General features: G+C 52.1%; 1 protein-coding gene and 1 long non-coding RNA gene across 9 annotated transcripts; one reads left to right on the top strand and one right to left on the bottom strand.

Moving 5' to 3' along the window:
* Window positions 1-164: 164 nt before the first annotated feature.
* ZNF687 (zinc finger protein 687) lies at window positions 165-10,018 on the bottom strand. 8 transcript variants are annotated; one of them, XM_035279609.3, is made up of 10 exons: window positions 9,468-9,773; window positions 5,805-5,882; window positions 3,576-5,704; window positions 3,279-3,457; window positions 2,724-2,900; window positions 2,452-2,614; window positions 1,992-2,321; window positions 1,765-1,877; window positions 1,431-1,572; window positions 165-1,292 (listed from the first exon to the last, which is right to left on the bottom strand). In XM_035279609.3, the coding sequence occupies exons 1-10, from the start codon at window positions 9,475-9,477 to the stop codon at window positions 798-800; spliced, it is 3,816 nt and encodes a 1,271-aa protein (XP_035135500.1). In that variant the 5' UTR covers window positions 9,478-9,773; the 3' UTR covers window positions 165-797. The 8 variants fall into 8 exon arrangements, with proteins under 8 accessions (XP_035135500.1, XP_035135502.1, XP_035135501.1 ...); XM_035279611.3 differs by lacking the exon at window positions 9,468-9,773 and adding an exon at window positions 9,134-9,255; XM_035279610.3 differs by lacking the exon at window positions 9,468-9,773 and adding an exon at window positions 8,425-9,020.
* Window positions 9,651-23,130, top strand: LOC103788969 (uncharacterized). The gene is made up of 3 exons (XR_615052.5): window positions 9,651-10,004; window positions 15,971-16,074; window positions 22,708-23,130. It is a non-coding gene; the product is annotated as an uncharacterized LOC103788969 (long non-coding RNA).
* The last annotated feature ends 207 nt before the right edge of the window (window positions 23,131-23,337 follow it).

The raw sequence follows: 23,337 nt of genomic DNA, 5'->3' as shown, positions 1-23,337 counted from the left end.
GAACGGATGCCCGAGTGTCCAAGATGCAGAAGGTACCACATAGAAAGAGGCTTGCTTTTCCCTGCCTGGCTTGGTCACCACCACCGCTTCTCTGAGAAGGAAAGGCCTCCCATGCTCTGACTCTCACCCGCTTCCTGTCTCCAAGTCACAGAGAGAGGCCTGAATGGAGATGAGACCACAAGCAGTTTAATGGTCTGGTTTTCTCCCTAGTTCCCCCAGTTAGTATTATTACTATAAGAATAAAGGATTCCTGAGAGCCTGTCCTCTCCTGTCCTGTGGCCCCCTTGACAGGACTCATCCCCACCAACCCCCCCCCCCCCGATTTCTGGGGAAAAAAAAAGAAGTGAAAGGCACTGCAGGGGTGGGGGGCTTGAGTGCCAGCAAATTGATAGGGAGGGGGCACTAGGGCAGGGCCTGGCCCAGAGGAGGAAAGTTCCAGTCCGTGCCTGAAGGAATTGTGGAGGGGTGTGTCCCTCCGTGACACCCCCATCAATCCTTCCCCGAACCTGTCTAGCAGGCACACCTAAGTCCCATCCTCCCACCCCCAGGCCCGCACTGGGGATTCTGCAGCAGGAGCATAATTAGTGTTAGGCTCAGAAAGGAGGAACGGAGGGTCCACGCTACTAGGACTCCAGGGCCAAACCCAAAGGGAGGTTGCAAGTTAACTAGAATAATCCTCAAAAGCTTTCCTTCAGGTTGGAGAGAAATTAACAAAAATGTTAATGAAACTCCCCAGCCCAGGGACCAGGCAGCAGCAGGGAAAGCCAGGCTCCCAGAGGTAAGTCCCAGGCTTGGGCCTAGTTGTCCCCGACAGCCCCCTGCCGAGCCCTGATGAACGCCATGCCATGCGTGCGGAAGTGGGTCTTGAGGTTGAGAGGGCTGTCGCAGCTTTTGCCACAGACCTTACAGGTCAGTGGGCCTCCCGAAGCTGGCAGGGGTGAGTCTCCACCATCGGGGTCAGACCTTGATGGAGGGGCCTCGTCCTCCCCATCCCCCAGCCCCAGGGCACTGGCTTTACCCACACCCCGTCTCTTCTTGTGGCTGATGAAACGGTGCCGGTTCAGGGAGCCAGGGGAGGCAAAGCACAAGCCACAGTCGAGGCACTGCTGGGCGCCACCCTCCACCCTCAACCCCACCAGAAGGCTCTGTTCCATGGAGCCACTGCTCCGGTAGCGCAGGGGGCCATGGCCTCCAGATCCAGGTCCACCCCTGGGGGTCTTGGCGGGCGGTGTTGTGCTGTCAGGCTCTTCACTGCAAGAGTCAGAAGACTGGCGGCGTTTCCGACCTGGTCCCTGAAGAAAAGTGGAAGAAACGGTCTCACCACCACTCCCACTGCCCCTGGTACCCCTCCCTCACTTCCTGCGGCCACAGATTCTACCTTCCAGTTTCCTACTCAAAGCCCTAACACAACAGGCCAGGCCCCTGCCTACCTGGGCTCTGGCACTGGGACCCCGAGCCAGGGTGCTCCCCCGGCCAGGGGACTGGGCCCCAGGTGGCAAGCCGTGCCGGACCTGGACATGTTTCTCCAGGATCAGGCGGCTGCTGAAGGTGCGTTTTCCCTCTGTGCAATACCTGAAATGGGAGAGGGCAGGATGGCAGCAGGGGCATAGCCCGAAGGCCAGGGCCCTTGCTCCTGAGGAGGGGCTGCTGGAGCAGAGGGAGACCTGGTCAGGCCACTGAGACCAACTGCGGGTTCGAAGGTACTCTGGCATATGCAGGGGGTCATGTGCTGGGCAGGAAGAGGAAGTGGGGAGTAGGAGTTACCTGCAGGGGTAAACTCGCTTGATGCCCTCGTGATTGACCCTGACATGGCGCCTCAGGCTGGGGGCAGAGCAGAAGGAGCGCTCACACAGACGACAGGGAAACTTTTTCACTGACTAGGAGAGCAGGGGTAGATGTCAGAGCCAGGCTCCAGGACCCCGTCCCCACTGTCACACCGGCAGTCCCAGTGCCACCCCCGGCCCATGGTACTCCCCTCGAGGCCCACTCACCTTGCCATGCTCCTTCTTCATGTGGCTCACATACTCGTCACGCTCAGGGAACCAGGAGTGACACAGGCCACAGGTCCAGCCTCCAGGCCCCCCACCCCCACCCTTGAGGCCTTTGCTCCCTAGTTCCCGCCGGGGCCGTTTGGCTGGACGGGGGGGCTCAGGGGAGCTGGGTACTTCCTCCTCTTCAGAAGATGTAGATGACTCCTCGGTAGCAGGGGCTGCCCCTCCCTGAGAAACAGCCAGCTCCTCGGGCTCAGCCTTGGGGGTCAGCAGGGCACCCCCGGCCCCTTTCCCAGCAGTCTCCTCCAAGCGCCCAGACTGATGGGTGTTCTGTTAGAGGAGACAAGGGAGGTGGCTGCTGTGGGGAAGGCCCTGGCTGTGCCAAAGCCCCCCACTTACGTGGCCCCAGCCCCATGTCAGTACAGCTAAGCACCCATTCCCCACTGCTCTGCTCCTGTACCTTGAGATGTTCTAGCATGGTCCTTTTTTGGGCAAAGAGCAGAGGACAAGACGGGCACTTAAAGACACTGACACGCTGGGGCAGCAGGTGCTGGTCGAAGTGTGAGGAGAGGAGGGGTTTGTGAGTGAAGACTGTGTCACACATGGCGCACTTGTAGATCAGCCTAAGGTGAGCACAACACAAACGTCAGGCCACGGTGGGTGCAGCCCCTCCCCTCTGCCCCCAACCCGCCCTCCCCATCCCATCCCAGCCTGCCCCTCCCTAGGCCTCACTTGGCCTGCTGCGTTTGGAAGCTGGGATGCTGGGAGTAGAGATGGGCGTGGGCGCTGGGCCCAGACTTGAAGGCCATAGGGCAGATGGGGCACTTGTGGAAAACCTCGCAGTGCGACGTCTGGATGTGGGACTTGATGGAGTTCACACCCCCAAACACAACTGAACAGCTGGGGCACCTGGGGAGGAAGCAGGAGGCCCTGTGGTAATGAGGGAGGCATCTCCATGCCCATCCCAGCACCCCACACTTTTTCTCCAGGACTGGGTAGACTCCAAGAAGGAAATCAGCAGTGGAACATGAGCAGGGTGGAGAACGGGGGGAGGTGCAAAGGCCATTCCCCAAGGGAGGCTGCCGAGGCAGAGCTGAAGCTCCAGAGGTGGCCCTCCTTCCCCCCATCTCTATGTCAGGAAGGCAAGATGTACTATTCTCAGGGTTGAGTTCCCCAAAACGACAGGGCTGAGGGATACAGCAGGGGAGACGGGGGTGTCAAAAGGCTGTCGAAGGTTGAGGCCAGGACACATGAAACCCTACACTCTGGAGGAAGGGTCCAAGGCACCTGTATCCTACACGGCGAGAGACATGCAGACAGGCCTCCCGGAGATGGGTCTGAAAATTGGCTTGCAGGAAGTTGCCCCCACACTCGGGACAGACGTGGGGGGGTCGATTCTTATGCATGCGCTGGTGGGCGCTGAAGCTGCAGCGATTGGGGAGCATCATGGGGCAGTTTGGGCACACCTGTCGAGTGGGTTAAACAAGGTAAGTCGGTGAGGAGTAGCCTGTCCCCATTACTTCTAACCAAGCCCCCAATGCCTTCCTAGATCCTGTCCCCATAGGACTGTGAAAGGTGACTCACATTGCTGGTGGCCCCAGGGGCAGGGGGCCCGAGCTGCTGGAAGTGAGCTGCCATGCCAGCCTTGTCCCGGCACTGTTCCTTGCACTCCAGACAGCGAAAGCACGTGTAAGCAGAGGTGGCAGGGGCAGCGGGCGGCTCTGTGGAGAGCGGCAGGACAGGGGCCTCAGCAGCAACTGTGGTAATGGCAGAGGAGGTGACGGCCCCCTCACTCTTGCCCAAGGCAGGCAAGGCCAGAGGTCCAGAGACAGTTGGGACAGCTACAGGCAGCAGGGGTGTGATGTCTGGCTGCCCCACCATCTGGTCAAGGGCTACAGGCCTCATGACCAAGTGTGAGCACTGCATGACAAGCCCCTTGTCCTTGTGTTCACGTGCGTGCAGGAGCAGGCTGCACTTGTTGAAGAAGACCAGGCGGCGGGCGCAGTGGTTGCAGGTGACCTCGATACGCATGCTCCGGCGGTCATAGTGCCGTGCCAGGCTCTTCTCCAACGAGAAGGCATCCCCACACTCCAGGCAGCGGTAGCCCGTGGGAGGCAGGGCCAGCCCAGCCTCAGCTGGTGGGCTCAGGTTTGGCCTATAGGCAGGGAGCAGGTTCTTACTGTTGAGAATCTTGTTGAAGGCCTCCACCAGGCTGGACTGGGTCCGTGAGATCACCGTGCCGCCCCCTGCACTTGGCCCAGTGGCTGTCTTTGAAGGCTGCACCATCACCACCGAGGCACCATTCACCTTCTGTCCCCCAGTCCCCAGCCCTGCCCGCCCCTCTGCCTTAGGCAGGGCTTGGGGCACCAGGCTTAGCACATTCTTTGCAATCATCTTAGGGCTGGTGCCGGCCCCAGGCAGCACCACAGCCTTGCGGGCCACACTGGCTGCCATCAGCATGGCAGTACTGGCGTTTTGGATGGTGGCCACAGGCAGCACAGTGCCTTTCAGCCTTGTACCATCACCCAGCTGGACACTCACTACCTTTGGACCCTCAGGGGTCGGTGTTACAGGGGACAGCTTCAAGAGGCTAGCCTCGGCCAAGAAGGCCCCCTCAGACAAGGGAGCAGGTGGATCAGGATCTGAGGGGACCCGAGTTACAGTCCTCGTGATATTCCCACAGGATGTTTTGATGGTCTTGATCCGCACCTTAAGAGGCCTAGAGGAGCTGGAAGAGGCAGGGGAGTCATTGCTGTCCTCATCTGCAGCCTCAGCCCCACTAGAGGGACTCTGGGGACTTCCTGGGGAAGACTTGTCCACTGGCCCCTCATCATCTTCTTCCTTCAAGAGCTGACAGATGGGCACTTTGGGGGACGCAAGAGGGCTCTGGTGCCCTGGAGACTGCTTGAAGAAGGGCACCCCAGCAACTCGGGGAGGCGAGGTGCTACCAGGGATGCCCGTGGCGTCGGGGCTAGAGCCTGAGCCTTGCCGGGCTAGGCCCTGGGGATGACTGGGACTGCAGCTCTCCTGCTTCAAGGCCCCCAGTGGTGGGGAAGAAACAGGGGGCTGCATGCCTGGGCCATTCTCCTGGACCAGCTCAAAGGGAGAGGGGAAAGGAGGTGGAGTCATAGCCCCTTCCCGAGGCGGAGAGGGTGCAGAGGGAGGCAGGGGATCTGGGTGCTCCCCTGGCTCAGGCCCAAAATGAGCAAACAGGTCCAAGGGAGCTTTGCCTTCCATGCCTTTTTCTTTCCAAGTGCCCCCACTGGGAGGAACAGGAGAGTGGGGGGTTCCTGGGAGGGAAGGTTCAGGGTCCCCAAAACCATTCTGCATTAGATGAGGCCCCACAGGCCCTTCCTTAGTTACCCCCACAGCCCGGGCCCCATCTCCTGCTGAGCCTCCAGCCAGGGCCTCAGACTGCTCGGGACACACAGTGTTCTTGACAATGACACTGACTACAGAAATGTCTGTCGGTGGCAGGCCATGGTCAGAGGCCGGGGCTGGAACTCCAGAGTCGTCCCCGGCAGAGGCTGCTGCTGTGTCTCCAGATTCACCTCCCACGCTGGGTTCTGGCTTCCCTGGTCCTGCTGGCCCCTCGCTTTCTTCTGGCCCAGAATGGATGGCTTCATTCGCATCAATGTCAGGGATGTCAAAGGCAGCAAGGAGGTCATCAAAATCAGGGGTCTTCATGTCCCCCATATCGGCAGGTCCCAGACCTGATGAAAACCACAATCAAGAGGAGAAACTGAGACATCTGGAAGAGAGATCCTGGAGCCCTTCCCTCAGCGTGTCCATATTTATCCTCTCAGAACCCACATGCACTCCAGCTCGGGTACACCTCCACCACGGCATCCAATCCTACAAAGCTGCTAGAGATGACGAGTTTGCCAAACCCTAAAATCAGAAGAGGGTTAGTGTCCATAACTTGTCAGGCACAAAAATCCACAGAAAGCAGGGGAAAAAAGTTCTCAGAAATACAGGGAAAGGGATTCTCAGGAGAATGAGGCAGGAGAATCACTTGGACCCTTGAGGTTGAGGTTGCAGTGAGCTGAGATCTCGCCATTGCACTCCAGCCTGGACGGAGCAAGACCCCATCTCAAAATAAACTAAAGGGAACAGGGAAGGGTTACAGAGCTCAGTGAGCATCTTGGTGGAAACAATTTCTTCTTTCAAGAGCTGACAGATGGGCACTTTTGGGGAGACAAGAGGGCTCTGGTGCCCTGGGGACTGTTTAAAGAAGGGCACCCCAGCAACAACTTCTGTGCCCAGCACAGAATGGAATCATCCATACTACTGTTAAGAAGGATGATGTACACAACGCTCTAGGTTTAGGGCTCATTCATGTCAGCATGGAATCAATTCAGATTCTTCATAGGTCTTCCAGGGCCCACAGAGATCTGAAAGGCCATGTGTGCAAAGGGGCAATGCCGTACACTGAGACAAGAAATGATCCTCATTCAACTTTATCAGGGGCCTGCGGTACAAGCAAGTTTCTTCAGTGGCTTTTGTTTTGCTGTTTGAAAGAAGACACGAATGGCCAGGTGCAGTGGCTCACACCTATAATCCCAGCACTTTGGGAGGCCATCACTTGAGCCCAGGAGTTCAAGACCAGCCTGGACAACATGGCAAAAACCCCCAGGCATGATGGCGAGTGCCTGTTGTCCCAGCTATGCCTCCCAGCTGACACGGGAGGATCCCCGGAGACAGGGAGGTCGAGGCTGTAGTGGGCCATGATCTTGCCCCTGCACTCCAGCCTGGGTGACAGTGATACCCTGTCTCAAAAAATAAGAAAAGACAGAGGACACAAGTATCTATATATCATAGGGTTATTCTGAGCATGATACGAAATTGCTAATGCAAGAATCACACTAAGAATACAATTTACTGTTCCAGCTGGGCCGAGCAAGAATATGTCAGGTCAAGGAGGAGTTGGAAAGGAATAAGCATCGGAACTCTAGGGCTGGGGTCAGAGGCAAGAGTCGGGTTCACACAGGATCACGTCTAGGGACCTGGGGCCATCACTGGCACCTGGAGATCTAGCTTGGTCAGTAGGAAGAAATGGACTCAAAGAAATTACCCAAGAGACCAAGAATACGACACAGGAACAGAAAGAGACAAAGAGAAGAGACAGAGGGGAAAATGGTGATGGCAGCATGGTCACAAGGGCCCCAGCCTAGACCTTTCTTGTCATAAACACCTGCTGCTCGCTCACTACCTTCCCCAGAGTGCCTGGCGCTCCCCTAGCCAGCCCCTCCTTCTCCACCCCTCCCCATCTTCCTCTCTGGAGGCTAAAACTCCCAGAGTACAAGCTTATCCAGCACAGCTGCCATGGTGGGGGAAAGCCAGGCTCCCTCACCCCTCATCATTTCTGCTCTGAGCTCCTCACCCTGCTCCATCCCCTAACAAACTCCTCACCCTTCAATTGTCCATGGCAACAGCAGCCTAGGAAGTCTCACCTAACCTCAACCTGGCCAAGTGCAAAAAATAAAATTAAAAATCCCACAAGGATGCACTAAACCAGCAAGGAGGCCAGCTCAGAGTCTGTGGAAGACCCAGGCCCGTCCCCTCCCAGCGTCTCCCCATGAGTGTTTCTGTATCTAGGAAGAGACAACTAGTCTATTCCCTACCCAGGTTGCAGGCTACTTCCCAGGGCCCGTTCTCCCACCTCTCTCCAGCCTTCAGCCTGTAACTGGAGACAGTACCAGCATGTGGCAGCTGGGACTGCTGGGACCAAGGTGGGGGTGGGGGGCAAGGGATACAACCAGAGAAGGGGGAAGGTCTTCCCTCACCCACCCCTCCATTTAATTCTGCAGACTCCGGGTTTAAACAAAGCCCCTTGTCTCTACACCCCCCTAAGCCGGGCTCCCTCCTGACCAGAGGCCTGAGTTACCTTCCACTCAGGTCCTCAGAAAAGCGGACTGGTACAGCAAAGAGCAGCGGGGACTAGAACACACCTGCGAACTCAACCGCCACCCCCCCAGCCACCTCCCTCTTGGGTGTTCCAGTGACTTAGAGGTCATCTGATGGCCACCCACCCTGAGCAGACAGTTGACCAAGCAAGCCGCTGAGCTCAAGGCCAAGGAGGATCAGGCCTTCCTGCGACTGCTGCGCCTGTCTCTAGGGCTCCCATCTCCCCCGCCCCCTTTCCCTCTGTGCTTCCCCAAAAGCCAAAGAGGCTAACAGGAAGAGGCTGAACAGGCCCAGGTCGAGTGGGGGCTCCATTGGCCTTTGCCCGGGCCCAGGGCCTGCAGCGCAGAGGAGGGTAAGGGGCTGGCAGCGATTAGGTTGCGGCAAGCTGGGCAGCGGGCGGAATTAAGTCCCTGCCATCTGCCGACGGCCAGCGCGGGGAGCAAGTCCTGGGTTGCGAAGAGGGGGCGGGGTGTACACAAGAGAAACTACAGGGTAAACTGAGGCGTGCGACGCTCCTTACTCTCACCTGCGTGCGAGGCGAAGGCCTGGCCTCAGCCAGGCCAGGCCCTTTGGGAACTGCTACGCAGCACCTGGGGGCCAAGGACTACACAGGAGCGGGTGGGGAGGTGGGAACCAGGGGATGTGAGAGGGGGCGGTCTCTGAGCGACTCTCAGCTCTTCAGCTGGGGTCGGTCCCAACTCGGACATCGTCCCCTCCCCTCCTGGCGCAGCGGAGCCTCCTCACGCCGCGGACTCCCGGAGGCTCTCCCCAGACTGGAGACTTATCGGAGGGTGCGCAGGGAGCCAGGGGCGCAAGCCTGAATCTTGCCCGGGCCTGGAGGCTGACCCGCGCCCAGTCAGGGTGCAGGTTCCGCTCCCGCCTGGCCCAGTTCCCCCGCCCCCATCCCCGGGAACGGACACCATTTTAGGTCGCGACATCCCGCAGCCTCCAGTCTCCGGGCCGCACTTCGGGTGCCTCTCGAGCTGGGAGCGCCAGGACTTGGGGTACAGGACTCTCCTGGGGGTTTACCCGGCTAGGGGCTGTGGTTTCAACAGGCCGGGAGTTTCGCCCATCCGTCCCAATGGACGGAGGCGGTGTCTGGGCCTTCCTAGAAGCCGCCCCAGGGGGCGGCGCGGAGAAGGGGGTAGTTGACCAAGTGGGGGAGGGGCGGGGGTATTTACCCGCCCCCCCAGGGGGCGGAGCCACGGGCGGGTATTTACCCCAGGCACGCTTACTTGTTCCGCTCCTCGTGCGGGCCGAGACCCGGCGGTCTCTACCCCACTCCAGCCACCGCCGCCACCGCCGCCACCGCCGCCACCGCCGCCCTCCCCGCGGCCGCCGCTACTTCCTGCTTCTCTCCGGTTCAGCCTCCCCACTCCCTCTCCTCCCTCCGCGCTCCGGGTCTGGGCTGCCCGCTTTCGCACTCGCCATTGGCCCTTGCCTCCGTCGCTCAGCCCTGCGCCCCTCCTAGCCCGGCACTGGGTTGGCCTTAAGTACTGCCGCTCGGAACTAGCCCTGTACAGTCCTCTTATGCTCATTGGGCAAGGGGCCGAGGCCCTCTGAAGATACCTCTCCCCATTGGCTGCGCCGGGGTCCGTCTGCCCCATCTGCAGGTCTCGAAAGCGATTGGCCTCCGCCACTGTCGCTTAGAAAGAAGCCAGCCAGCTGCCCCGCTCTCCTGCTGAAGGGGGGAGCCCCCAGGTGCGTCTCCGCCCCTGGCTCCCTATTGGCCGCTCGAAGCTTGAAGCTGATGTTCACTTTCGCGAATCTAAGGAACCCAGCTTCTGTATGGTGGGCTCTTTGAGCAGAACCGCATTGACCCGGAGTGGAGCGTGGAGGTGTAGGTCCGTTTGCGCTGTTTCAAACTAAACCCTTGTCATTGAAGCCGTGCTGAAGTCACAGAATGGGACGCCACCCCAAACATTACGTCATCCGCTGACCATTTCCTCGCGGTCTTCCCACCGTCTAAATCGCCATATAATCGGATGGATGGGATCCTCGCGCAGGCCAGCTCCTGGGCGACAGCGTAACCCGTCGCTCCTCCCTCTACGGGAGGGCCTGGACGGGGCACGAGATTTGGAGCGTGGAAGGAACCTGGACCTAAAGGTTGCGAAAGGCTTGCGGACCGGAAGCGGGGGAGGTGACGTTAGGAGTGCTGGCGTGGCCTGGGCTACTGCCAAAGAGGCCTTAAAGGGGCAACTGATAGGAGTCCTAAACATGGGCTGGAGGGGACCCTCGGCTCCATTTCCCATTTAAGAGCGCCCCTTTTCCCCGCCCCCAGCACGGAGTAGGGGGTGGGGTCAAGGTCGCGTTTTCCCGCGCTTTGTTGCCCCACCCCTTGGAGGCGGGGGAAAGGGAGGAGTCGCTCAGAAAATCAGTCTTTTTGATGCTCTAGTAGCACTCACTGGCAGAATTCATCTGCAAGCCCAGTGTGCCACCTCGCGCACGCAGTCCTTAGCAGTGTGGTTTTTATTTTTTTCAATTTCTTTTTTTGAGGCAGGGCCTCGCTCTGTCACCCAGGCAGGAGTACAATGGTGTGATCACGTCTCGCTGCAGCCTCAACCTCCCAGGCTCCAGTGATCCTCCCGCCTCGGCCTTCTGAGTAGCTGGGACTACACGTGAACGCCATCATGTCCGGCTAATTTTTTATTTTATTTTATTTTATTTTGACGAGTTTCGCTCTTGTTGCCCAGTCTAGAGTGCAATGGCACAGTCTCTGCTCACCACAACCTCCTCCTTTTGGGTTCAAACAATTCTCCTGCCTCAGCCTCACGAGTAGCTGGGATTACAGGCATGTGCTACTTAGCCCGGCTAATTTTGTATTTTAGTAGAGACAGAGTTTCTCCATGTTGGTCAGGCTGGTCTTGAACTCCTGACCTCAGGAGATCCGCCTGCCTTGGCCTCCTAAAGTGCTGGGATTACAGGCATGAGCCACTGCGCCTGGCCTTAATTTTTAAATTTTTTGTGTAGACAGGATTTCACCATGTTGCTCAGGCTGGTCTCAAGCAATCCTAGAGATGTAAGCCACTGCTCCCTACCTTGGCGAGGTTTTTTTTGTTGTTGTTTTGTAACAGGGTCTCATTCTGTTGCCCAGACTGGAGTGCAGTGGCATGATCTCGGCTCACGGCAACCTCCGCCTCCCAGGCTCAAGCGATTCTCCTGCCTCAGCCTCCCGAATTGCTGGAATTACAAGTGCATGCCACTACCTGCCCAGCTAATTTTTGTACTTTTAGTAGAGATAAGGTTTCACCATGTTAGCCAGGCTGGTCTCAAACTCCTGACCTCAAATGATCCACCCGCCTCAACCTCCCAAAGTGCTGGGATTACAGGCGTGAGCCACCGTGCCTGGGCAAACCTGGGAGGCAGAGGTTGCAGTGAGCCAAGATCGTGCCATTGCACTCTAGCCTGAGCAACAAGAGGAAAACTCTGTCTCAAAAAAAAAAAAAAAAAAAAAAGCTTAGAATGTAAACGTGCTTTGTAAAGTAATTGGCAGTCGGGATTAGTGTGCCCTTTCTCCCGGAGCCTTGTGTCCTGCGTGCTCAGTCCACCTGCATTTGCTCCCAATTGCTCCAGCTTGGTGCTCTTCCTTCTCTGAACAGCTAATTAAGGGTCCCTAACCCGATGGAACCAACAGGCATTACATTTCTACCTCTTCTTCTGGTCTCCCTATACAGAAGAACAGTTACTACTCATATACACATAATATTATGGGTGGCTCACGCCTGTAATTCCAGCACTTTGAGAGGCCTAGGTGGGTGGCTCGTTTGAGGCCTGGAGACCAGGCTGTGCAACATAGCAGGACTCTGCCTCTACAGAATATTTGGGAAAAAAAATTAGCCTGAGGTGTTGGCGGGTCCCTGTGATCCCAGCTGCTTGGGAGGCTGGGATGGAAGGATCGCTTGAGCCCGTGAAGTCAAAGCTGCAGTGAGCCGTGGTCGTACCACTGCACTCCTGCCTGGGAGACTGAGCGAGACCCTGTCTCAAAAAAACAAAAAAAGATAGGCCGGGCACAGTGGCTCAAGCCTGTAATCCCAGCACTTTGGGAGGCCGAGGCAGGTGGAACACGAGGTCAAGAGATCGAGACCATCCTGGTCAACATGGTGAAACCCCGTCTCTACTAAAAATACAAAAATTAGCTGGGCATGGTGGCGCGTGCCTGTAATCCCAGCTACTCAGGAGGCTGAGGCAGGAGAATTGCCTGAACCCAGGAGGCGGAGGTTGAGGTGAGCCGAGATCGCACCATTGCACTCCAGCCTGGGTAACAGCGAAACTCCGTCTCAAAAAAAAAAAAAAAAAAAGAAAAGAACAGACAAAGTAAATCAATGGTGATAGATGTAGAATTATGGTAGCCATTGCCTGGAGAGGATAAGAGGAATATATATACACACACACACACACATACATACACACACGCATTTTTGTTAGTTTTTTGTTATTTTGATACGGAGTCTCACCCAGTCACCCAGGTTCGAGTGCAATGGTGCAGTCTCAGCTCACCGCAATCTCTGCCTCCCGGGTTCAAGCGATTCTCCTGCCTCAGCCTCCCGAGTAGCTGGGATTACAGGCGCACACCACCACTCCCAGCTAATTTTTGTAGTTTTAGTAGAGATGGGGTTTCACCATGTTAACCAGACTGGTCTCAAATACCTGACCTTGTGATCCACCCACCCTGGCCTCCCAAAGTGCTGGGATTACAGGTGTAAGCCACCATGCCTGGCCCACACACACATTTTTTTTAAAAACAAGATCTTGCTCTGTCACCCAGGCTGGAGTGCAGTGGTGCAATCATGACTGACTGCAGCCTCAGCTTCTTGGGCTCAAGCGATCCACCCACCTCAGCCTCCCAAGTAACTGGGGATACAGATGTGAGCCACTGCACCTGGCAAGGAGGAGGAATCTTTGGAGATACACACACAGACACACATACCCACAGATTCATGGTGCAGCATCTTCTGTTTATAGCACCCACCACCTCTCCTTGTGGCAGCCGTCTTCTGCCTCACCCCACTCTGTCCTATACTACTCCTATCCTCATTCCTGATTATTATTTGAGACAGGGTCTCGATCTGCCATTCAGGCTGGTGTGCAGTGGTGCAATCTCAGCTCACAGCAGCCTTGACCTCCTGGGCTCATGTGATCCTCCCACTTCAGCCTCCCACGTAGCTGTGACTACAGGCATGCACCACCATGCCCAGCTAATTTTTTTGTTTTTGATAGAGATGAGGTCCCACTCTATTGCCCAGGTTGCTCTCAATCTCCTGGGTTCAAGTGATTTTCCCACAACTGCATCCCAAGGTGCTAGAATTACAGGTGTGAGCCACCACACCTGGCCTATTTTTATTTTTATTTATTATTATTATTTTGAGATGGAGTTTTACTCTTGTTGCCCAGGCTGAAGTGCAATGGTGTGATCTCAGCTCACTACAACCTCTGCCTCCCAGGTTCAAAAGATTCTCCTGCCTCAGCCTCCCAAGTAGCTGGGATTACAGGCATGCACCCCCATGCCTATCTAATTTTGTATTTTTGATCGAGACAGGGTTTCACTATATTGGTTAGGCTGGTCATGAACTTCTGACCTCAGGTGATCCACCCACCTTGGCCTCCCAAAGTGCTGGGATTACAGGCATGAGACACTGTGCCCAGCCCACCTGGCCTATTTTTTAATTTATTTAACCAACAGGGTCTTGTTCTGTCACCCAGGCTGGATTTCAGTGGTGTGATCATAGCTTACTATAATGAACTCCTGGGCTCAAGCAATCCTCCCACCTCAGCCTTTGGAGTAGCTGGGACTACAGGTGTGTGTGACCTATACCCACTAATTAATAAAATATAGGCCGGGGCCGGGTGCAGTGGCTCAAGCCTGTAATCCCAGCACTTTGGGAGGCCAAGGCGGGTGGATCACAAGATCAAGAGATCAAGACCATCTTGGTCAACATGGTGAAACCCCGTCTCTACTAAAAATACAAAAAATTAGCTGGGCACAGTGGCGCGTGCCTGTAATCCCAGCTACTCAGGTGGCTGAGGCAGGAGAATTGCCTAAACCCAGGAGGCGGAGGTTGCAGTGAGCCGAGATTGCACCACTGGACTTCAGCCTAAGCAACAGAGTGAGACTTTGCCTCAAAATATAAATTAATTAATTAAAATAAAATAAAATAATTTTAAAACACACACACATACATATATATAGATAGATAGATACAGATATATGTATATATGTATTTTTTTTTTTTTGTAGAGACCCTTAAGGACTCACTATGTTGCCCAGGCTGGTCTTGAGCTCAAGCGATCCTCCTGTCTCAGCATCCCAAAGCACTAGGATTAAAGGAATGAGCCACTGTGCCCAACCCTTACTCTTTCATTTTCTAGGACAAAAACCACAAACTGTGGGCCATGGGCTGAGCCTAGACCACACACACACACACACACACATATATATAATTTTTTTTAAAGATTATCCTGGCCTGGTGCAATGGCTCACACCTGTAATCCCAACAGTTTGGGAGGTCAAGGTGGGCGTACCATCTGAGGTCAGGAGTTCAAGACCAGCCTGGCCAATATTGTGAAACCCCGTCTCTACTAAAAATACAAAAAAAAATTAGCCGGACGCGGTGGTGCACAAGTTTGTCATCCCAGCTACTCAGGAGGCTGAGGCAGGAGAATCGCTTGAACCTGAGAAGTGGAGGTTGCAGTGAGCTGAGAATACGCCATTGCACTCCAACCTTGGCAGCTGAGTGAGACTCTGTCTCAAAAAAAAATCATCTCTTCCCAGCATTACAGTAACTGGAACATCATTGAAATCCCACTTGGCACCAATGTGTCTTTCTTTTTTCTTTCTTCCCAGCAAATATATTCTATCCTATACCAGTGTGTCTTAATATGCTAGGTAAGATATTTTAAATATCTTTGCTTCCAATTTTAAAAAAATGTTTCAATATTCTGAAAAATTTCAAACACATAAACAGAAAAGTAAAATGAACCTCCAGGTAATCCTCAGCCAGCTCCAGCAATGATCAAATCAGGGCCAATATTATTTTATCTGTACCCTGCCCACTCAACCCTTATTATTATGAAAAGATGAGGCAAATTAAAACTGTGTGCCATCTGATACAGCGTAACGAGAATAACACACAGCATCACTGTGCTATCCCTGCCAACGATGCATAACCTGAATCCAACATCAGACAAATCCAGATTGAGGGGCAATTCAAAATAACTGGCCTGGGCCAGCCATGGTGACTTATACCTGTAATCCCAGCACTCTGGGAGGCCAAGGCAGGCAGATCACTTGAGGTCAGGAGTTCGAGACCAGCCTGAACAACATGGTGAAAACCCGTCTTTACTAAAAATACAAAAATTAGATGAGCGTGGTGGCACACGCCTGTAGTCCCAGATATTCAAAAGGCTGAGCCAGGAGAATTGTGTGAACCCAGGAGGCAGGGGTTGCAGTGAACCAAGATGATGCCACTACACTCCAGTCTGGGTCACAGAGCAGGACTCTGTTGTAAACAAACAAACAAATACATACATAAATAACTGGCCCGTAATGTTCTAAAGTGTCAGGGTCTGGCTGGGCGAGGTGGCTCATGCCTATAATCCCAGAACCTTGGGAGGCTGACACAGGTGGATTGCCCGAGGTCAGGAGTTCAAGACCAGCCTGGCCAACATGGTGAAACCCTGACTCTGCTAAAAATACAGAAAATAGCCTGTATAATGGCAGGTGCCTCTAATCCCAGCTACTCGGGAGGCTGTGGCAAGAGAATCGCTTGAACCTAGGAGGTTTCAGTGAGCCGAGATGGGCTCTCCAGCCTGGGCAACAGAGGAAGACTCTGTCTCAAAAATAAATAAATAAATAGATAGATAGATAAATAAATAAATAAAATGTCAGGGTCATAAAAATCAAGGAAAGATCAGAAACTCTTCTGGGCTAAAGGAGCTTAGAAAGACATGACAACTAAATGCAACATGAGATTCTAGTTGGTAAATCTGAGGATTAGATGTTAATAAATTAACTGTTAATTTTCTGATTTGTAGGATTGTCTTCTAGTTATGTAATGGAATGTCTTTTTTTCTAGGAAACGTACACTAAAGTATTCAGGGATAACCAGCAATTAAGTTGGCAACTTACCCTCATGATTCAGGGAAAAAAAGTGTTTTGGACTACACTCGCAACTTTTATGTAAGTTTGACATTACTTCAAAAGAGAAAAAGGCAGAGAGCACAGTGGCATATGCCTGTAATCTCAGCTACTCGAGAGGCTGAGCCCAGGAGTTGGAGGCTGCAGTGAACCATGATGGCATCACTGTGCTCCAGCCTGGGCAATAGAGACTCCAATTCTTAAAAAAGAGTTAGTGGCTAATGGTACTCTGAAATTGATGAGACATTAATCCTCAGTTTCAGGAATCCCAACAAAGCCCAAGCATGACATATGAAAATAAATCTAGGCCCAGCCTGGTGGCTCACGCCTGTAATCCCAGCACTTTGGGAGGCTGAGGCAGGTGGATCACGAGGTCAAGAGATCGAGACCATCCTGGTCAACATGGTGAAACCCCATCTCTACTAAAAAGATAAAAAATTAGCTGGGCATGGTGGCGTGTGCCTGTAATCCCAGCTACTCAGGAGGCTGAGGCAAGAGAATTGCCTGATCCCAGGAGGCGGAGGTTGTGGTGAGCTGAGATCACGCCATTGCACTCCAGCCTGGGTAACGAGCGAAACTCCCTCTCAAAAAAAAAAAAAAAAAAGAAAGAAAAGAAAAGAAAAGAAATCTATACCCAGACACATTATACTGAAAATGTAGAACATCAGAAACAAAAATAAGATATTATAATCATCCGTCATCTGGGGAAAAAAAAGACTTACAAAGAAATAGCAATTAGAGGCTGGGCAAGGTGGCTCACTCCTGTAATCCCAGCACTTTGGGAGGCTGAGGTGGGTGGATCACCTGAGGTTAGGAGTTTGAGACCAGCCGGGGCAACATGGCGAAACCTCATCTCTACTAAAAATACAAAAATTAGCCAGGCGTGGTGGCACACACCTGTAGTCCCACCTACTCGGGAGGCTGAGGCAGGAAAATTGCTTGAACCTGGGAAGTGGAGGTTGCAGTGAGCTGAGATCAAGCCACTGCACTCCAGCCTGGTGACACAGCGAGACTCCATCTCAAAAAAAAAAAAACAAGAAATAGCAGTTAGGTTGATATCTGACTTCTGTACAGCAACAGTGAAAAACCAACAGTAAAATGATATCATCAATGTGCTAGGAGAATATATTCACCAATTCAGAATTCCGTATCTAGTATATTTATACATGAAGATGAAACAAGGAGATTTTACACAAACAAAAGCTGAGAAAGTTTACTACCAGCATATCTTCACTTAAAAAACTATAGGATTTAGGCGTGGTGTGGTGGCTCACACCTGTAATCCCAGCACTTTTGGGAGGCTGAGGCAGGTGGATCACTAGAGGCCAGGAGTCTGAGACCAGCCTGGCCAACATGGCGAAACCCCATCTCTACTAAAAATACAAAAAAAAATTAGCTGTGTGTGGTGGTGCACACTTGTAGTTCCCAACTACTCAGGAGACTGAGGCAGGAGAATAGCTTGAACCCAGGAGGTGGAGGTTGCAGATGACAGTGAGCCACTGTGCTCCAGCCCCGGTGACAGACTCTGTCTCAAAAAAAGAAATAAAAACAAAAACAAAAAACTATAAAAGAACTATAGGATTTACTTCTAGAAAAATAAAATTATCCCAGAATGAAGGTTTGTGAGGCAATAATTGGTGTGAAGAAAATTAGCAAATTTGTGGGTAAAGCTAAATCAACATTGCTTATATGAGACACTAGTGAAAGTATCTGGCCAGGCCTGGTGGCTCACACCTGTAACCCCAACACTTTGGGAGGCCAAGTTGGGGAGATTACTTGAGGTCAAGAGTTCAACACCAGCCTGACCAATATAGAGTGAAACCCCATCTCTACTAAAAAATACAAAAATTAGCTGGGCAGATTGGGCTAGAATAACCTTCTCAAAGAAAATTAGAGGCTTGGATGGCCAGGAGCAGTGGCTCACGCCTGTAATCCAGCACTTTGGGTGGCGAGGCAGGCAGATCACAAGGTCAGGAGTTCGAGACCAGCCTGACCAATATGGTGAAACCCCATCTCTACTAAAAATACAAAAATTAGCTGGCATGGTGGTGGTGCGTGCCTGCAATCCCAGCTACTCCTGAAACTGAGGCAGGAGAATCACTTGAACCCGGGAGGCGGAGGTGGCAGAGGCACCCACCACCACGCCCAGCTAGTTTTTATATTTTTAGTAGAGACAGGGTTTCACCATGTTGGCCAGGCTGGTCTTTTTACGCCCCCGCCTCCCCATTCCCAGGCTGGTCTTAAACTCCCCTCAAGTGATCCACTCGCCTCAGCCTCCCAAAGTGCTGGGATTACAGACTTGAGCCACCACACGCAGCCCAAAAAAGCATTTCAAGGAAGGAAAAGCATCATAGTGACTCATCTGTGACTCATTTATATAATCAAGAGAATGTAAATTCTGAATAGTCCCTTAACCCACATTTTCATATAATTATATGAGGGAAATGAGTGAAGGAGAATGAGAAGATGGAGCAGGGGAGCCCTCATATCCATTCCACTGCTAGAAATCAATGCAAAAGATATAAAGTAAAAAGTTAAGGTTGGTCCAAGTGCAGTAATGTTTACAACCAATGGATTACAACCAGGTACAGATTTATTTGTTCCTTCTTTGTTTTTTTTTTGTTTTTGAGATGGAATTTTGCTCTTGTTGCCCAGGCTGGAGTGCAATGGTGTGATCTCTGCTCACTGCAACCTCTGCCTCCTGGTTTCAAGTGATTCTCCTGCCTCAGCCTCCCATGGGATTACAGGCATTCGACACCACACCAAGCTAATTTTCTTTTTTTTTGAGATGGAGTCTGTCGCCAGGCTTGAGTACAGTGGTGTAATCTTGGCTCACTGCAACCTCCACCTCCCAAGTTCAAGTGATTCCCCTGCCTCAGCCTCCCAAGTAGCTGGGACTACAGGTGCATGCCACAACACCTAGCTAATTTTTAGATTTTTAGTAGAGACGGGGTTTCACTATGTTGGCCAGGATGGTCTCAATCTCTTGACCTCGTGATCTGCCTGCCTCTGCCTCCCAAAGTGCTGGGATTACAGGAGTGAGCTACCACACCCGGCCCACCAGGCTAATTTTTGTTTTTGTGTTTTTGAGACAAAGTCTCACTCTGTTGCCCAAGCTGGAGTGCAGTGGCGCAATCTTGGCTCGATGAAACTTTCACTTCCGGGTCCAAGCAATTCTGCTGCCTCAGCCTCCCGAGTAGCTAGGACTACAGGCATGTGCTACCATGCCCGGCTAATTTTTTTGTATTTTTTAGTAGAGACGGGATTTCACTATGTTGGCCAGACTGGTCTTGAACGCCTGACCTCACGATCCACCCACCTTAGCCTCCCAAAGTGCTGGGATTACAGGTGTGAGCCATCATGCCCAGCCTATTTTTTTTTTTTTTTTTTTTTGAGACAGAGTTTTGCTCTTGTTACCCAGGCTGGAGTGCAATGGCGCGATCTCGGCTCACCGCAACCTCCGCCTCCTGGGTTCAGGCAATTCTCTTGCCTCAGCCTCCCGAGTAGCTGGGATTACAGGCACGCACCACCGTGCCCAGCTAATTTTTTGTATTTTAAGTAGAGATGGGGTTTCACTGTGTTCAGGCTGGTCTCAAACTCCTCACCTCAGGTGATCCACCTACCTTAGCCTCCCAAAGTGCTGGGATTACAGGCGTGAGCCACTGTACCTGGCCAATTTTTGTATTTTTAGTAGAGACAAAGTTTCTCCATTTTGGCCAGGCTGGTCTCGAACTCCTAATCTCAAGTGATCCACCCGCCTTGGCCTCCCAAAGTGCTGGGATTACAGGCATGAGCCACCATACCCAGCCAAATTTTTAAAAAGTTAAAACTTTAAAAATAAAAATAAATTCAATGTTCATGCTAAAATTTTTAGTTTAAATACTAACAGAATAGAAGTTAATTTCAAACACGTAGACAGGAAAAAAAAAGGAATGAAAGGGGGGAAAAAAACTAAAACAGTTCAAAAGAAGTCAAGAAAGTAGGCTGGACGTAGTGGCTCTTGCCTGTAATCCAGCACTTTGAGAGGCCAAGACAGGTGGATCACAAGGTCAAGAGATTGAGACCATCTTGGCCAATGTGGTAAAACCCCGTCTTGACTAAAAACACAAAAATTAGCTGGGCATGGTGGTGAATGCTGGTAGTCCCAGCTACTTGGGAGGTTGAAGCAGAAGAATGGCTTAAACCTGGGAGCCAGAGGTTGCAGTGAGTGGATATTGGCCACTGTACTCCAGCCTGGGTGACAGAGTGAGACTCGGCCTCAAAAAAAAAAAAAAAAAAAAAAAAGGCTGGATATGGTGGCTCATGCTTATAATCCTAGCACTTTGAGATGCCAAGGTGCCCAGATCACCAAGTGAGGATTTAAAGACCAGCCTGCCTAACTGCCTAACACAATGAAACCCCATCTCTACTAAAAAAAAAAAAATTAGTTGGGTGTGGTGGCAGGCACTGTAATCCCAGCTACTCAGGAGGCTGAGGCAGGAGAATCTCTTGAACCTGGGAGGCAAAGGTTGCAGTGAGCTGAGATCTCGCCTCTGCACTCCAGCCTAGGCAACAGAGCTAGATTCTGTCAATCAATCAAGCAAGCAAACAAACAGGAAATCAATAAGCCAGGCATGGTGGTGTATGCCTGTGGGTCTCAGCTACTTGGGAGGCTGAGGTAGGAGGACTGCTTAAGCCCGGGAGGTCAAGGTTGCAGTAAGCTGTGATCATGCCACTGTACTCCAGCCCCGGGGCAGAGTGAGACCCTATCTGAAAAAAATAAAATAGAGGTCAGGCGTGTGGCTCATGTCTGTAATTCCAGCACTTTGGGAGGCAGAGGTGGGCGGATCACTTGAGCTCAGGAGTTCGAGACCAGCCTGGGCAATGTGGCGAAACCCTGTCTCTACTAAAAAATAGAAAAATTAGCTGGCCATGGTGACACATGCCAGCCACTTGGGTGGCTGAGGCAGGAGGATCACTTGAACCTGGGAGGCAGAGGATATAGTAAGCCAGGATTGTGCCACTGCTTTCCAGCCTGGGCAACAAAGTGAGACCCTGTTTCAAAAAAAAAAAAAAGTAGCATTGGCTTAGGAGAAGTGGGTTAGGCAGTTATTAGGAAGGATATACTCACTGCAGGCTGGAAAGCTGGTAACCATTAGTACCTGTGAGGCACTTAGCCAGATAGTTCCCTGTTGTGCCACAGAAAGCCATTAAGGCTGGACGCAGTGGCTCACGCCTGTAATCCCAGAATTTTGGGAGGCTGAAGCAGGCAGATCACTTGAACCCAGGGGTTTGAGACCAGCCTGGGCAACATGGCAAACCCCATATCTACAAAAAACACAAAAATTAGCTGGATGTGGTGTCTCGTGCCTGTCCTCCCAGCTATTCAGGAGGCTGAGGTGGGAGGATTACTTGAACCCCTAAGGCAGAGGTTGGAGTCAGCCAGGATCACACCACTGCACTCCAGACCCTGTCTCAAAAAAAAAAAGAGGAAATAACACATATGACTCTAGCAAAGAATACACTCTCTGCCTAGGGTCCAGACCCCAAAAAAGCAATAATAGAAAAGCTGACTGAGAGTTTGATTATTTGGAGACTGCTGGCTTGAAAAAGCCAACTGTTTAACTGGAACTGAAGCGATTAAGATGGTAACTGCTGAACAGCAGGAGATAACACTGTGGTCCCAAACAGTTCTCAAGCTGCTTCTGTTCAGAGCATTGTGACTGATGGGCATGGTGGCTAGTAGCTGATGCTGAGATGGGAAGATTATTCCAATCTCCTTGAGTTCATGGCCAGTCTGGGCAGCAAAGCAAGACCCCACCTCAAATATTTTTAAAAAGTTTTGTCACTGCGATGGTGCAAGTCAACCAGCAAAGATCAGATTAACACGGTCGTTTTCCCCTTCAATCTACCTTAATCCGAGATTTAGGGGGCGATCATCAGAACACAGAGGCCAATATGCAAAATATGAGAGTTTTTAGGCTTAATAATATATGTAAGACCTTTGGCTATAGTAACTCATGCTTGAGAGTTGACAGGATGGCTACAATTTCAGGAAATTATGTTACCAAAACAAACTAACAAAAAAAACCCCACACCTGTCACACAAAACGAAAACATTTTGGATTCCAAATGCATCCCTCTAAAGTGGCTGCCAATAGTGTGTAGCCTTTAACGAAAGTGTTAACCACAGAAACCTCCTCAGATGGGCCATGAGGGCTGAGGGACAAGGAACAACCTGAGGGCAGAGCCAGGGCCCTGAAGAACGGAGATTTTCCCAGGGGTAGAACCAGCGGAAACCAGGTAGACTCACCCAGCAATTCACCCCTCTGTCAGGGCAAGTCATCCTCGCCCCCACCCCCAGATTTGCTACAAACTGTTGTTCTGGTGATCTAATGCTGTGTAATGCATCACCCCAAAATTTGGTGGCTTAAATAACAATTATTTTATTATGCTTATTGTTTCCATGGATCCAAAGGGCTTGACTGGGCACTCTGGCCCCAGGCATCTGGCCCCAGGGATCGTAGGCAGGCAGTGACTGAAGCCGGAGCAGGTAGTGACTGACTGGATCTTATTTTTTTTTTTTCTCATTCACCTAGGTGCAAGTGGGCTAAGGCCAAAAGAGGTGTTAGCATTTTTTCTTTTTTTTTACTGGTTTGTTGTCAAATGGATCTCACTCTTTTTGTATATTCTCAGGGCTACTTAATGGCCACTTCCCCGTTCCCCGAATGCGGCTGATTTGGGCTTCCTCACAAGATGATAGCTTTAGGGCAGCTGGAGTGCTGAGCTGTCCTAATTGTTCCAGAAAACAGGGCAGAAGCTGCATCACCTTTCAGGCCCTAACCTCAGAAGTTACAAAGCATCCCTTCTGCCACACTCGGTCAACCAACTGCAGGCACCTTGAGGTCCAAGGACGGAACGCAGACCCCACCTCTCCATGGGCTGTCTCCTGTGCTTTGGACTGTGGTCGTCCTACTGTGCATCAGGTGTGCTGAGAGCTGATAACGTGTCTTCGGTTTATGGGTTGCGGAACCACAAATAGCCGCGTGAGGAACTAATAGAGAGACCTTGAGTGGCTGACGGGATGTGCTGCTCCAGAGTCTGGTAGTTACCTAAGAAAAGCCATTCTCTTCTTCCTTTGAGAGGGGAGACTTCCTCACCTCCTTCTATTTCACCTCCTCCCTCCCCGGCTTCCAGATGGGAAGGAGGCTAAAGGAAAAAATAAATAAAATAAAATACCAAAGAGCTGGGAAAATAACTCCTTTTCAGTTCCCAGCGTCTCTGCTATTTGTTAACCTTCGAAGAGCTGCAAATGAATGTTATCCC

This window comes from Callithrix jacchus, chromosome 18, assembly GCF_049354715.1.
Source record: "Callithrix jacchus isolate 240 chromosome 18, calJac240_pri, whole genome shotgun sequence".
Taxonomy (NCBI): domain Eukaryota; kingdom Metazoa; phylum Chordata; class Mammalia; order Primates; family Cebidae; genus Callithrix; species Callithrix jacchus.
The sequence above is the reverse complement of the archived record's forward strand: the minus strand, read 5'-3'. Positions and strand labels throughout refer to the sequence as shown.

Bases quoted from the DNA above. Each gene is read 5' to 3' on its own strand.
- ZNF687 (XM_035279609.3), bottom strand. The intron at 2,615-2,723 runs GTGAGGCCTAGG...TGCTCACCTTAG, and splicing joins TTCCAAACGCAGCAGGCCAA to GCTGATCTACAAGTGCGCCA. The intron at 2,322-2,451 runs GTACAGGAGCAG...CTCCTCTAACAG, and splicing joins CCATGCTAGAACATCTCAAG to AACACCCATCAGTCTGGGCG.